Here is a 13,835-nt window from a genome sequence, read left to right as displayed (position 1 = left end):
CATTAATAATTCACTAATTGGTTGATCAATTACTAAAGGGTTGTAAAAAATGAAAATATGTCTAGACGTGAAAAACTGAGTGGTTAGCACGGACAACACCTTGGTTCCGCTAGTATGTTTCCAGTCGGACACAATAACATTGAGCAAACTGTAGTTGTCCGGGTCCGTAGCCAACACGCAGCTAGTTTTCATGATAATTTATCAAGTTAGTTGATTCTGAGATAACTTTTATTATCTACAGAAGGCGTAGCGGCCATCAGACCCTCGACATGGACCCGGAACACAAAGCTCTGCTGCGGACACACAGGCTGGAGCTGTCCGGGCAGCTGTTGGTCAGTGATACTATCGTTCCGTTTCTGTACCAGGAGAACATTTTAACGGAGAATCAGGTGGAGGACATCGAGTCTCAGCCGACGAACAGACAGAAGAGTCTGAAGCTGCTGGACATCCTGCCGAGCCGCGGGCCCCGGGCCTTCGACTCGTTTCTGCGGTCTCTGGAGGAGTTCAGCTGGGTCCGAGACAAACTGCTGCTGGAGCTGCAGACCCGACCTGGACTCAGCTCTACAGGTGAGTCCAGACAGCAGCTGTTGGTCCAGCTGCGCCTCATCCGGCTTAGACAGCGCTGTGCTGGGCCTGGATGAAAAGAGCCGCTTCACTGCCCCTTCTCCACGTAGACCACAAGTCTAGACCACTGCTCGACTTAAACCTGGACTAAAATAACCTGGAGATCTTAAAGCTTATCAAAACCCAAGTTTTATACGCTTTAGTTGTATTTTAGTTGAATTTCACAGCTTTTTTCTGGGGCCAGATGGAAGAGACGCCTGCGGGTTTTGTTTGGTCCAGAAGTCGACAAAGGAAAACATCAGATCACACGTTAAAGAAGCTGGAAAGTTCTTTTTGTTCTCAAATGACTGAAATGACGATCTGATCATTTTAGGCTGTGGCTTCCAAAACAAAACGTGGTATTAAAATGAGTCATTTAATGAGAGTAAATGTGTGTACGCAGCACTTACAAAGTGCTTTTCATGGTCAAACAGGATAAAAGTAGCAAGAAGAAAGCAGAAAGATGCTGGAAATGATCACAAACACTAACTAACAGGCTCTGAGACGGTGGTCAAAGTTACAGAATCCATCTGCTGACGTTCTACAATTATTATCAATAAATCCACAGAACAGGAAAATTACCAAAGGAGGAATAAAGAACGTCCTGTTTTATCCTGCAGGAAGAAAAGAGAAGAAGAATGAATCCAGTTCAGAGTTCAGACTGATCCGCCATCAGCAGCTGTCAGTCAAACCCGCCTTCAGGCGAAGAATGAGACAAAAACTTTCAGCAGCTGTAGATTTATTCAGTTTGTATCATCAGACAGACCCGAGGAACACTCTTCATCCTTCATCAGAGACACCTGACGTGTTAACATTCACCTTTTCAAAGGTGAGAAAGTTTCCAACATGTCAGAGCATCACTGAGCAGACAAGAGAGAAGAAGGAGAAGAGAAGAGGAAGGAGAAGGATGAGGAGGGGAAGGAGAACGAAAAGAAGAGGAAGAAGAGTACAGAGAAGAAGAAGAGTACAGTTTTATCAAAGTAGTTTTTTTACGTGTTTTTTTTGTCCACTCATAAAAAAAAATGAAAAAAGTTAAGAACCCTGAGATCTTTGTCAGGAGTTTCAGGTAAAATGTTTAAAAGTTTCAGATTTGAAGAACAAAAGTCATCATCAGTCCACAGTTTCTAATGAAAACTGAGATTACATTTTGACATAATTCTGAGATAAAAGATGAAATTTAAGAAACATTTCAGATTCATGTTTTTGATAAATGTCCAAATTTTAAGATTGAAGTGAAACGTTTGAGTGAACAGAAATATCAGAAGTGAAATGATGTTCAGATCAGAAATGAATGATTTGGGATTTAAATCACACGTTGAGATTAAAGTGCTGAGATTAACCAGGCTGCAGGACCATCCTGACTGTTCTCAGAACAGCTTCAGTTTCCAGAAGCTTCCAGGAAACATGTGTCAGCACCTTCAGGCCAGATCAATAATCACAGCCTGGAAACACGTCCTGGAAACAGGAAGACTGTCGGTTTGTTCAGTGGAAGACGAGAGCTGCTGCAGGAAGCTCGGGTTCATCAGACCTGATGGCCGGGCAGCACCAGTCACATGACTCCCCGCAGGTGTGTCACACCTCTGACACCTGCAGGCTGTGGAGGCCTGACGTGCCTTTAAAGAAGTCCTGACAGATGAGGAGGAGGGCTGCTGTTTAGCCCGGGCCAGCCTCCTCCTGCTCCTCCTTCTGCTCCTCCGCCTCCTCCTCCTCCTCCTCCTGCTTTCCAGGAATCTTGGCAGCAGCAGCGTCTGTGTGTCGAAGCTGCTGATGTCTGATAATAACGTCCAGCTGCACCTGGTTCAGTTTTCAGACGAGCCGACTGCTGTAACTAAACACACTCCAGTACTGCGCTCAGTACAAGGTCCGCGTACTTGTACTTTACAAGAGTAAAGTTAAATGTTATGCTACTTTATACTTCTCCTCCACTTCACCTCAGAGGTGAATACTCCTTCCTGTCCAGCGAAAAGCTCGTATCTCCCCTGAAGGATGAAGTTTTCCTTCATGTCTTCTTCAGCTAAATAAACTGTTTAAAAAGCCTCTTGGATCAGCTGAAAATGCTTCGTCACAGAGCTGAAAACAGGCTGTTTTTGTGAGATACGAGGTTCTCACAGGACAAACATGTGATGATCTTATAGAATATGAAGCATCGCTGCAGATTAAACCAGCCAACAGGATATAAAGTAGTTCAGATGAGCTCAACCTGAAACATCTACAGCAGGAATATTAATCCACAAACATCAGAGATGATGAGAAACACTGACAGGAACATTTTACTGATACAACAACACTCTGACTGGAAGTTAATGTGGAAGCAGGACTGCTACCTGTAGTGAAGTACTTCCACAGTGTGTATTAGTACTTTTATTGCAGTAAAGGGTCTGAGTACTTCCTCCTGTGCTGTATACTGACCACGACATCTTTAAATGTCTCAAACAACAAATCTAACCTGAGTCAATAAATCAGACTTTAAAAGTCTCAAATAACAACGACTGAAAACAGAAACGAGCCACATGGACGCACAGAGTCCTGTCTGTCTGTCTGTCTGTCTGTCTGCCTGCCTGTCTGTCTGTCTGTCTGTCTGCCTGCCTGTCTGTCTGTCTGTCTGTCTGTCTGTCTGCCTGCCTGTCTGTCTGTCTGCCTGCCTGTCTGTCTCTGTCTGTCTCTCTCTCTCTCTCTCTCTCTCTCTCTGTCTTTCTTTCTCTGTCTGTCTGTCTGTCTGTCTGTCTGTCTTTCTGGCTCTCTCTGTCTGTCTCTCTCTCCCTCTCTCTCTGTCTCTCTGTCTCTCTCTCTCTCTGTCTGTCTTTCTTTCTCTGTCTGTCTGTCCAGTGCAGCAGCAGCAGGACAGACTTTGTTGGACAAACATGGAGGTTATGATTGGCGACCGCAGCACTTCCTGTGTCAGTGTGACCTGATGTGAAGACTCTGGTTGCGACACGTGTTGACCGAAGACCAACTGATAGTATTTTTTCTGGGTTGTTGTTGACGCTGTCGTCCAATGAGTGGACAGCGAACGGTTCGGCCGCCCACTCGTTCAGGACTACCGAGAATTAAAGAGACAGCAGAGGACGACAGACTGAGCCTTCTCAAGACGTCTGTCCTCTTCTCAAATGGTTACAATCATTAAGAGTGATCAGAGACATAAACGATTGATTGATTGATTGATTGGATTAGAAATCAGCAGCTACATTCACTGGAGCACTTTTTGCCTTCTGTCTGTAAACTTAAGGCATCGCCTCATTGGTGTCAGAGAGCCTGCCCTCTTCTTCGTCTTTGTCTTCATCCTCGTCTTTGTCTCTGTCTTCTTAAAGTCCCGCATTTTAGGGGAAAAGTGATATTTCTGAGGAATAAAATGTAATTTTGAGTTTAAATGTTTGTGTCTCCGCAGACGTCCGGCGGCTTCCGGACTCGGTTCTAAAGAAGGTTCCTTCAGATCGGGACTTGTCCCGGCTGGCGTCTCGGCTGGGTGCAGAATGGGAGTCGGTCCTGATGGATCTGGGTCTGTCCGCGGAGGCTCTGTTTCGGTGTCGGTCCGATCACCGGCTCAGTACTCACGGAGCGGTCCTGGCCGGTCTGGTCCAGTGGAGACAACGCGAAGGGAAGACGGCCACAGTGGAGAGAATCATGCGGAGTCTGGAGGCTGCTGATGTCCATCCGTCAGTTCTGGAGGACGTCCTGATGTGACTTTGTGTAGTTTAATGACATCAGCCCGGCGTTTACCTGCCGAAGACAACTCACCTGTTCAGGTTGACTGTCAGAGAAGAAGCTCTGATGAAGCTACAGTTCATGAACTGCTGAGCAGCAACCGGCAGACGGACTCGTCAGAGACCAGCTGCTGAACATTTAGCAGCCAGAGAGCTGGAGGAGACCAAAACCAGAGCTGAAAGAGAGAAAACTGGACTGATGTTCATCAGGTGACACCAACACGACCAGAAACTCTCTGAGACATTTTCCTTCAAACACACAGTTTCTGTCAGAGGACAGAACACACACACACACACACACACACACACACAGAGAAATACACCATTAACACATGCTAACACATAGAAACATAAATACATACTCACACACAGTTACACACTGTCACACACAGTAAAACACACAGTTATGCTGGTAGCACACACACACACAGTTACACACACAGTAACAATGGCCGCCCTCAGTGCACTTCATTAATTCCTCAGAAGCCTGCAGACTCCACTTCCTGCTGAGGATCTGCTGCGCTCCGGCCTTTTAAGGTGGTCTGACGAGATGCAGACACTGTGAAACTGAACTGTTGGTATGTCTCATAGTTTAAATCTCAGTTTGTGATTCATCTCGAACTCTTTGCTGTTAGAGAAAAGCAGGAATGTGAGTTTAAAAAAATAAAATCAGAATCATGTCAGGAAGATGTTATACAGTTATTGTGTTGTTTACTGAAACAATGCACAGCGATAATCAGTTTAATCCTCTTTAAAAAACATCTTCAGACAGTTAAAGTTTGCAGGCTGATTGAAACACACTCGCATTAAAACACAGTAAATTATTTCCAGCAGTGATGAAATCACCTGTTCAGCCTCAGTTACCATGACGCGTGGCGCTTTCATTGCGTCAACTCGTTCAGGTCCAGTTTGTCCATAAATTTAATGTCACTGAAGGGGTTAGCCCAATGCTAACTCCTGAGACGTCTTCCCCCGGTGTGACCTGGTCGACGCGCTTCGCTTTGAGATACCGCGATTGAGTTGCTTCTTTAATAATCCACAGGCAGCGCTTGTTTCAACATGACAATACTTTATTGCTTTGATGCACCGCTCGTGACAGATATCCAAGACCAAACATACAACTTTGCCGTAATCCCTCCGCGCCACAGCGGTCAAAAACCGTTTGCCCTTCCGGGTTGAACACCTGACGTCAACATACTTCCTTCTACCTTTATAGGTAAGCCCAAATAGGCTGGCATTACAGCGACACCCCATGTTCACATCAGTGAATGACACACAGAAACATTATAACAGAAAACACACATATTTGGCTCCTACACACCGGCCCCTAATTGTGATGGCCACCAGACATAACAATTCATTAAAGTGATACAAAAAGGAGTCAAATTTCACAGTAAGCACCAACATTTTATACACTCCATACACCAAACAAAGTTTTGTCACTGGTCGTTCAATGACACTTGATTTCGTCTGTAATCTCACAGAACGCACAAAACCCTGCCTATCTGGAAACACCTCCAGAACTCTGCCAAGCGGCCAGGAACCACGAGGAGCTGAAGGATCCATGATCACGACAATGTCTCCAGCACTCAAGCTTCTCCTCTTCTGGTTCCATTTTTGTCTTTCTTGAAGCAAGGGTAGGTACTCCCGTACCCATCTCTTCCAGAAAAGATCTGAGAGGTATTGCACTTGCCGCCATCGCCTCCTCACATATTGATCATCGGGTCCAAATACTCCAGGTGGAAAAGACGGTTTGCCCTTCAGGAGAAGCAGATGGTTAGGTGTGAGTGGTTCCAGGTCATTAGGATCCTCCGAGAGTTTGGTAATTGGCCGATCGTTCAAAATGGCCTCCACTTCACAAAACAACGTGTGCAACCCATCATCATCCAGCCTTTGCTGCCGCAGTACCGAGCTGAGAACTCTTCGCACCAAGCGGATCATCCGTTCCCATACACCCCCATGGTGCGAGCCTGCTGGTGGGTTAAAACTCCAGCGGATTCCACTCTGCGACAAAGCTCCTTGTATCCTGTCCTGGTTCAGATTAGCAAGAGCCTCCTTCAGCTCTCTTTCTGCCCCAATGAAGTTGGTACCATTGTCTGATCTCAGATGTTCCACTTGTCCTCTTCTACTGATAAACCGACGCAAAGCATTTATGCAGGCATCTGTTTCCAGAGAAGGTGCCACCTCTAGATGAACAGCCCTGCTCGCCATACAGGTAAATAAAACACCGTAGCGTTTGCAGGTTGATCTTCCTCTCTTCACTTCGACTGGTCCGAAGTAATCCACTCCTGTGTTGGTAAATGGTGGTAAATCAGGAAGGATTCTTGCCTCAGGAAGATCTGCCATCTTTTGTTCCACTGCTCTTCCATTATAGCGTCTACAAAAGCCGCATTCAGCAACAATCTTCCTAACTGCTGAATTGGCATTGGTGATCCAAAATTTCCTTCTCACAGCAGACAGAGTGTGACTTCGCCCTCCATGGCCCAGACTTTGATGTACATGTTTGAGAATGAGCATAGAAACATGCTGCTCTTTGGAGATAATGAGTGGATGCTTAGTTTCCTCTGGCATTGATCCCCTGCTCAATCTTCCTCCGACTCTCAAAAGTCCATCCTCCAAAACTGGGTCCAACCTGTATATGGGACTCGATGTCGATTCACAGTTGCTCTTTTTGATGACAGAGCAGAGACCTCTTCGCTGAACCTCTGGTGCTGGCAAAAGCGAATGATAGCAATTTCTGCATTCACAAGCTCATTCAGTGTCAAGATGTTGCTCCTAGGCTGAGATGTGATCTGCTGTCTCTCTCCCTTTGCAGACTCAGAAAGCTCCACCACAGAAGCTTCTGACTGCTTCCTTCGGAGACTTTGTTCCAACAACATAGCCTTTAACCTAAGGATCCAGGCAACTGCTGTTTTGAGCCTCCTCCAGTCAGAAAAGTAGGTAATGAGCTGGTCTGTGGGACTAGAAACATCACACAACCTGATGGCATTGGCTGTTGCCTCCTTTCTGACTTCTTTGTCTGTGGCATCCAATGTGACATCCAACACAGTCTTAGGCCAATCCTCTTCTTCCATCCAAAGGAAAGCTGGACCCTTCTGCCACCTGTTGCCTTTCAAGAAATCAGCGACCTTCATTCCTCTCGATGCATCGTCAGCTGGATTGTTTTTAGTACTGACATGTCTCCCCTGTGATGGTTCAGAGAGTTCCCTAATTGTTGAGATTCTGTTGGCCACGAATGTGTGAAAGCGCCTGTCCTCATTGTTCAGATATTTCAGCACTGAAGTGCTGTCAGTCCAAAATACTGAATCCTCCAACTGGATGTTCAACTCTGCCTTCACCATTGAGTTCACTCTGACAGCGAGGACGGCTGCTGTCAGCTCGAGTCGGGGAATGGTTACACCATGGTGAGGAATGTCCCACACCTTCCCACTGTCACGACACAGTTGTTGCTGAGGTACTCGCTCTGCACAGCCCTCGCTAATAAGCTCGTGCATATACCTTGCATATTCCGATGGAAGCGATTGCCGTGACGGAACCTCTTCTTCAATCCTTGAATCCTCTGGTTGACCACTGCAAAGTTGTTGGGCAGAGAAACCTCTCGTTTCCTAAAGGGCAACTTCAAACAGTACTTTCCCTCCTTAAGAACTGCTGAATTTTCCATGATTTCAAGGACATTTGCTTTTCCTCGAAATTTCTTTCGTTGAACTCTTGATTGTATTGGTTTGCCAGCATTTCTTCCAGTTTACACACAGACACTCGGTTCACTGTAGCTGAGTGAGGCTCCTTGTCCATATCGCTGCCTCCATCCAGCGGTCCGTTAACCACCCATCCTAGCACAGTTTTAACAGCATATGGGCCACTCCCTTGGCTATTAATGACCTCCCATGGTTCCAAAAGTTTGGGTGCGTTGGTTCCTATCAACAGGTCAACGTTTGCCTTTATGCTGGGGATGTGCACCTTGGATAAGTATGGCCACTTACACAGGTCCTCAGATGTAATCATGTCATCGGTAGTGACTGGCATCTTCTGCTGTGTGATAATTTCTGGAAGAAGATAGAAGTCATTGCTTTCAAGACCAGATACCTCTACACCAAATAATGAGTGGGCTGGAGTCACCTTTGTTTGTCCCATGGTACGCAGCAGGAAGTTTGTTTCGTTTTCCTGTAACATTCAACTTCTGCATTAGATGTTCGGAGCAAAATGTGCCTGAGCTGCCAGGATCCAAGAAGGCGTAAGTACTTATGATGTGATTTCCCTTTGATGCTTTGACCTTTACAGGAAGGATGGACAACACACACCGGTCCTTACCGGCCCCTGTATGTCCACATGTTGTGAGTGAACCAGAATGTTTGGATGGTTCTCTTTCCTGTTCCAGTGCTGCAGTTTGCCTTTTGATGTGAAGCGCAGTGGGATGAGTTTGACCACAAACTTGACATGTCAAGCGGCTCTCACAATCCCGGCTCATGTGACCAACGCATAAGCAAGCAAAGCAAGCAAAGCAAACTGCCTTTTCCCTCAAAAAGAGAAGTTTTTCCTTGTGCTTCTTTCCCTTAAACTGCTTACACTCCTCCAATGAGTGATTCCGAGAGCAGCAGAGGCATCTTTGGATGAAACGTTGGCTCTTTAACTTCTTCAGGTGGTTCCATGGTGGTGGTAGAGGTTACTGTGGTGGCAACAACACTTCCTTTAACCTTGTTTCTGGGCTGTGACTTGAATCTGGTGAGAGCTTTGTTCCCAGTGGCACTAATTGATTGATCTTGTATGTCGCCAAACAGAGGGTCAGAAAGAATGCTGACACAACGCTCAATAAATGTGACTAAATCACTAAAGCTAGCTCTGCGGCCTGCTGTTTCCATGATGTCGTGAGCTTTGGTTCTCCATTGTTCTCTCATTTTGTATGGCAACTTCAAAATGATGGCTCTCATGTTTACCGGCATGTCCAGCTCCTGCATGTACTCCAGTTCCTCCATTACATTGCAGCAGCCGCGTAAGAATAAGGAATAGGCCTGGAGTGTTTTCACGTCCTCCGATTTTATTGATTGCCAGGCCAATGCCCTTTCCATATACGCAGTTGCAGTCTTGTACTGGTTACCAAAATGTTCCTTTAGCAGACCCTTTGCCACTGCATAGCCACGCTCAGGAGCCATATGTTGACAGCTACGCACCAGTTCCCGTGGTTGTCCTCTAGTGAACTGCTCCAAGTAGTACAGACAATCCGTTTGTCCTGCCTTTCCCTCCACTCCTTGCTCAAAGGCCTTAATGAAGGATCTGTATTGGAGAGGATCACCATCAAATATGGGGATATCTCTTGGTGGTAGAGACAGTGACCGCTGCTGTTGTACCAGAGCTGCTGTTATTTCATTTTGCCTCTGCATGATGGAAAGAAGGTCTCCAGATGGATTTTGATTGAATGGTTGGAGATATGCAGATTTTACTTCCTCATCCTCAATGTGAGCAGTTGCACGTTGATCCTGCAAAGGCTGTGACATTCCCAGGAGATTGTGTTCCTGTTGCTGTTGATTGGGAATATGTTGAGGATTTGAAGTGTTTTTTAACAATTGAACTGTTCCCTTTGAACACACATCCATTGTGTTATCATGCAGTAATAACACTTTTGTCATGTCATTTTGTTGTGTTGAATTACAGGTTTCAGGCTTGAATTCCTTTGCCTTTGGGTTTAAGATACTGAAATCCCCTTTCCTTTGTTCCCTTTCCACATAAGAATTCATGCCGTTTGAAGGTGCTTGAGATGTGCCTTTCAAGCTAGAGGCCTGTAGTACTGCCAACTTAGCAGCAGAGGCAGCCAGCTCAGTTTCCAACTTCAGCTGCTCTTTCCTTCTTCTCAGCTGCTGTTCCTCCTCTTCCAGAGCATGTTTCGGTTTTAAAGCTGCAATGCGGGCAATGAGTGAAGCTCTCTCTGCCTCAGCTTTAATCCTAGCAGAGGACGTGGTACTTGATTTTCCACTACAACCAGTCCGTTGGCTTGAATGCTTGCTACCAACATTTGAAACACTGTCATCTGGATTTACGTCATCATCGACAACATTTTCATGTGCATTACCCTCAACAGAAGAAACCCACATTCTCACATTGGCAATACACTCATCATTTGAAAGCGTTTTGGCTTTGAACCATATTTCATGTTTTTCTCTTTCATCACATGGCAACAAAACCAACAGAGAATCATGCATGCATTTTGCTTCTTCACACATTTCAATCAAATCGTCAAGAGCATTTTGAACCTTGGTGTTTTCACCTTTTGACATTAAATTTTGAATTACATTTCTCAGAGTAGTTGCTTTATTCAGTTTGGCCTTTCTGCCATTTTGCATCCTGTCCAGTTTTTCGGCAAGCACTTTAGCCGTCAGTTTCACCACTCGTTTTTGAGTCTGAGTTTCAACACTGCTAGTCACACTACCGGGTCTACTAGCAGTTCGCGCATCAGTCCTGGTGGCTATGTCCGACGCCGCATCGCGCATTTCCATATTGAGTGAACAGTCAGTCGTTAGCAGTATGCCGCAACGAAATGAGAGTCAATTGCAAAATGTATTATCCACGCGCGCCGGTTACCAATGCATTGGATAATACATTTTGCAATTGACTCTCGTTTCGTTGCAACAGGAACTTCAAAATAAAACTCACCGAAGCTCCAACCAACCACACTCATTCTATTCCACAAGTGTACATTGTGAGGCTGTGTGTGGTGTGTCAGGCTGTGTGTGGTGTGTCAGGCTGTGTGTGGTCTGTGTGTGGTGTGTGTGAGGCTGTGTGTGGTGTGTGTGAGGCTGTGTGTGGTGTGTCAGGCTGTGTGTGGTCTGTGTGTGGTGTGTGTGTGGTGTGTGTGTGGTGTGTGTGGTGTGTGAGGCTGTGTGAGGCTGTGTGTGGTGTGTGTGATGTGTGTCAGGCTGTGTGTGGTGTGTGAGGCTGTGTGTGGTGTGTCAGGCTGTGTGTGGTCTGTGTGTGGTGTGTGTGAGGCTGTGTGTGGTGTGTCAGGCTGTGTGTGGTCTGTGTGTGGTGTGTGTGAGGCTGTGTGTGGTCTGTGTGTGGTGTGTGTGTGGTGTGTGTGGTGTGTGAGGCTGTGTGAGGCTGTGTGTGGTGTGTGTGATGTGTGTCAGGCTGTGTGTGGTGTGTGTGAGGCTGTGTGAGGCTGTGTGTGGTCTGTGTGGTGTGTGAGGCTTTGTGTTTCCTCCTCTGGTTCAGCTTTATCTTCGTCTTCATCTTCGTCTTTTCATTTAACATCTGTCACATTCCGCTCTGCAGTAATACCTGAAATACTCACTGAAAGTACCAGTGCAGTACCACAGCCAAGTAAAACTACAGAAGCAGTATCAGCTTCATGTAGTTAAAGTATCAGTAATAAAAAATACTGTAGTATTCTCAGCTTCTGCAGTAAAAGTACTGTCTGTGCAGTAAAATGTCTCCTGTGACTGACCTCTGATTCTGTGACATCATTAGTTTGATGATACTGAAGCATCGATGTTAGAGCAGCATTTACTGCTGGAGCTGCTTTCAACTGCGTCATATACAGATGGCTAGTTCAGTCCAGCGGGGCTTCCTGGGGGGTCAGGCCCCTTCAAAGAATCAAAGAATCACCAGATCGATTTGATCTGATCTAGTCTTTGATTTTCAGTGAAATATTGATCATTTAATGAATTATTTATGTTCCATTCGCTTCTATCAAACTTCTGTGTCAGAAATCAGACTTCAGCAGTCAGAGACGAGGCGGCAGGACGTTTCACCGTGTTTTTACTTTATTTCCACTGTTTTAGATAAGATGGACAGCTAGCGTAGCAAGCTCAGCTGCTGTGGACACACACACACACACACACACACACACACACACACACACACACACACACGCACGCTTTGCTTTGGTTGCTGCCTCAGTCAGAAGCTGCAGAGTCCGGTTTAGAGTTTTAGAGCTGGAAGACCATGTAAAGACAACCAGAGACAGTATCACAAAGACACGTTGATAACTGTGCAGCTGCTTTACTGCTCCTTTGACTGGGAAACATCCAGAAATAACCGACACTCTGTTTCCTACAGTCAGGATGTCAGCGAATTCGTCCTGCAGCCTTCTTCTTCTGCACATTTTTTTCTGATCCCGTCTGAGCCTCATTTCCCAGAATCTCTGTAACTTCCTGGTAAAATCTCTGCTGCAACGTTACATGGTGTGTATGTGTGTGCGTGCGTGTGTGTGTGTATGTGTGTGTGTTTAGTCCCTGTGGGTTGGAGGATGGAGGGAGGACATGTCCCCCTCAGCAATACCTGCAGACAACGCTGAGGGCTGAATGAAGCGTCTGTAATTGAAGGCACACTGAACATCAGTCGGTGACGCTCAGAGTTCACACAGTGTCTGAGTTATTCCACCATAACGACGCCGTGAGCACGTCCAACGTGTCCGTCCTCTCAGCTGCTTCAATATCGATAAAGAGACAAACACACACGCATGATTAGGCAAACTCCATATAAGGAACTTCCTGCTGGCAGCTGTTGACATCATTGTCTGACCCACATGACCTCACACGTGTCCATCTGGTAAACATGAATGTGTTTACTCCAACATCATGTGATCCTGATCAGCCACACGCACACGCACACACACACACACACACACACACACACACACACACTCGTGTTCCATCCCTTCAGAGGACATCACGTTGACTTACATTCATTTCCTGGAGACTTTAAAATTGACCAAAGCAATCATTTCAGAAACCTACTCAAGTAAGAAGTACCTGATTACTAAATTACTCAAAGTACAAGTTACTTTCCATTTGAGTATTTTTAGGGAGTGCAGCTCAGTGCAAGAATAATGAATAATAAAACATATAAATGTTACTGTTAACGCTGAAGTTGGCTTTAGACCAGAGCGGTCATAACGAGGGTATTAATGGCAAAGTAACAAGTAGATTACTGCTTCAAAAGTATACTTGAGTAAAGAGTACAAGTGCAGTTTTTAAAACGTTCTTGTTCCTACTGTCCCTGGAACCAGATTAGCTCAACAGTCTCTTCCTCGTTTGTGTATTTTTCCATTTATTGTCATTGATCTGACGTGTTTTTCTTGTGTAGTTTCATCCATTAATTAAAATAAACTCAACTATCTTCTGTTCAAAGTGTTTATTTGATCGAATCAGGACGAAAACATTTCAAGACTGAAACAAATGACGTGAATAAAATGAGAGAACACAGAGATTTGATGGAAGAACAAGAAAAAGACAACGTCAGTAAGAATGAAGCAGATCAGAGTGATGGCAGCATTAATAAAAGCTGATCCTGCAGCCTCAGCCCTTCAGGCTGGGACGTCCAGGTCTGTCGAAGCCAGGACACCTTCAGTCCTGATCCGGGACTCAGGAGGACATGAAATCATCTGTACAACACACACAAGACAATTAACAAAAGTTAGATTAGATAGATAGATAGATTAAAGTGATTAAAGGACGTCTCTGCTGCACTGTCACCGTGGCGGCCAGCAGGGGGCAGAATGACGTCATGAATGCCCCAAACAACCACCCAACCAATCAGCAG

The 13,835-nt window shown here is 45.6% G+C and overlaps 1 protein-coding gene across 2 annotated transcripts; it reads left to right on the top strand.

The window, feature by feature from the left end:
- Positions 1–155: 155 nt before the first annotated feature.
- Positions 156–11,092, top strand: cradd (CASP2 and RIPK1 domain containing adaptor with death domain). Of its 2 annotated transcripts, XR_006007938.1 has the most exons (3): positions 156–567; positions 3,989–7,240; positions 7,385–11,092. XR_006007938.1 is itself a non-coding variant. In XM_041964405.1 (2 exons), exons 1-2 carry the CDS (start codon positions 270–272, stop codon positions 4,282–4,284), a joined length of 594 nt encoding a protein of 197 aa, XP_041820339.1. In that variant the 5' UTR covers positions 156–269; the 3' UTR covers positions 4,285–11,092. The 2 variants fall into 2 exon arrangements, 1 of the variants encoding a protein (XP_041820339.1); XM_041964405.1 differs by having other exon boundaries at positions 3,989–11,092.
- The last annotated feature ends 2,743 nt before the right edge of the window (positions 11,093–13,835 follow it).

This window comes from Chelmon rostratus, chromosome 22 (genome assembly GCF_017976325.1).
Source record: "Chelmon rostratus isolate fCheRos1 chromosome 22, fCheRos1.pri, whole genome shotgun sequence".
Lineage (NCBI taxonomy): Eukaryota > Metazoa > Chordata > Actinopteri > Chaetodontiformes > Chaetodontidae > Chelmon > Chelmon rostratus.
The sequence above is the reverse complement of the archived record's forward strand: the minus strand, read 5'-3'. Positions and strand labels throughout refer to the sequence as shown.

Bases quoted from the DNA above. Each gene is read 5' to 3' on its own strand.
- cradd (XM_041964405.1), top strand. From the start codon at position 270: ATGGACCCGGAACACAAAGCTCTGCTGCGGACACACAGGCTGGAGCTG. The intron at 568-3,988 runs GTGAGTCCAGAC...GTGTCTCCGCAG, and splicing joins ACCTGGACTCAGCTCTACAG to ACGTCCGGCGGCTTCCGGAC.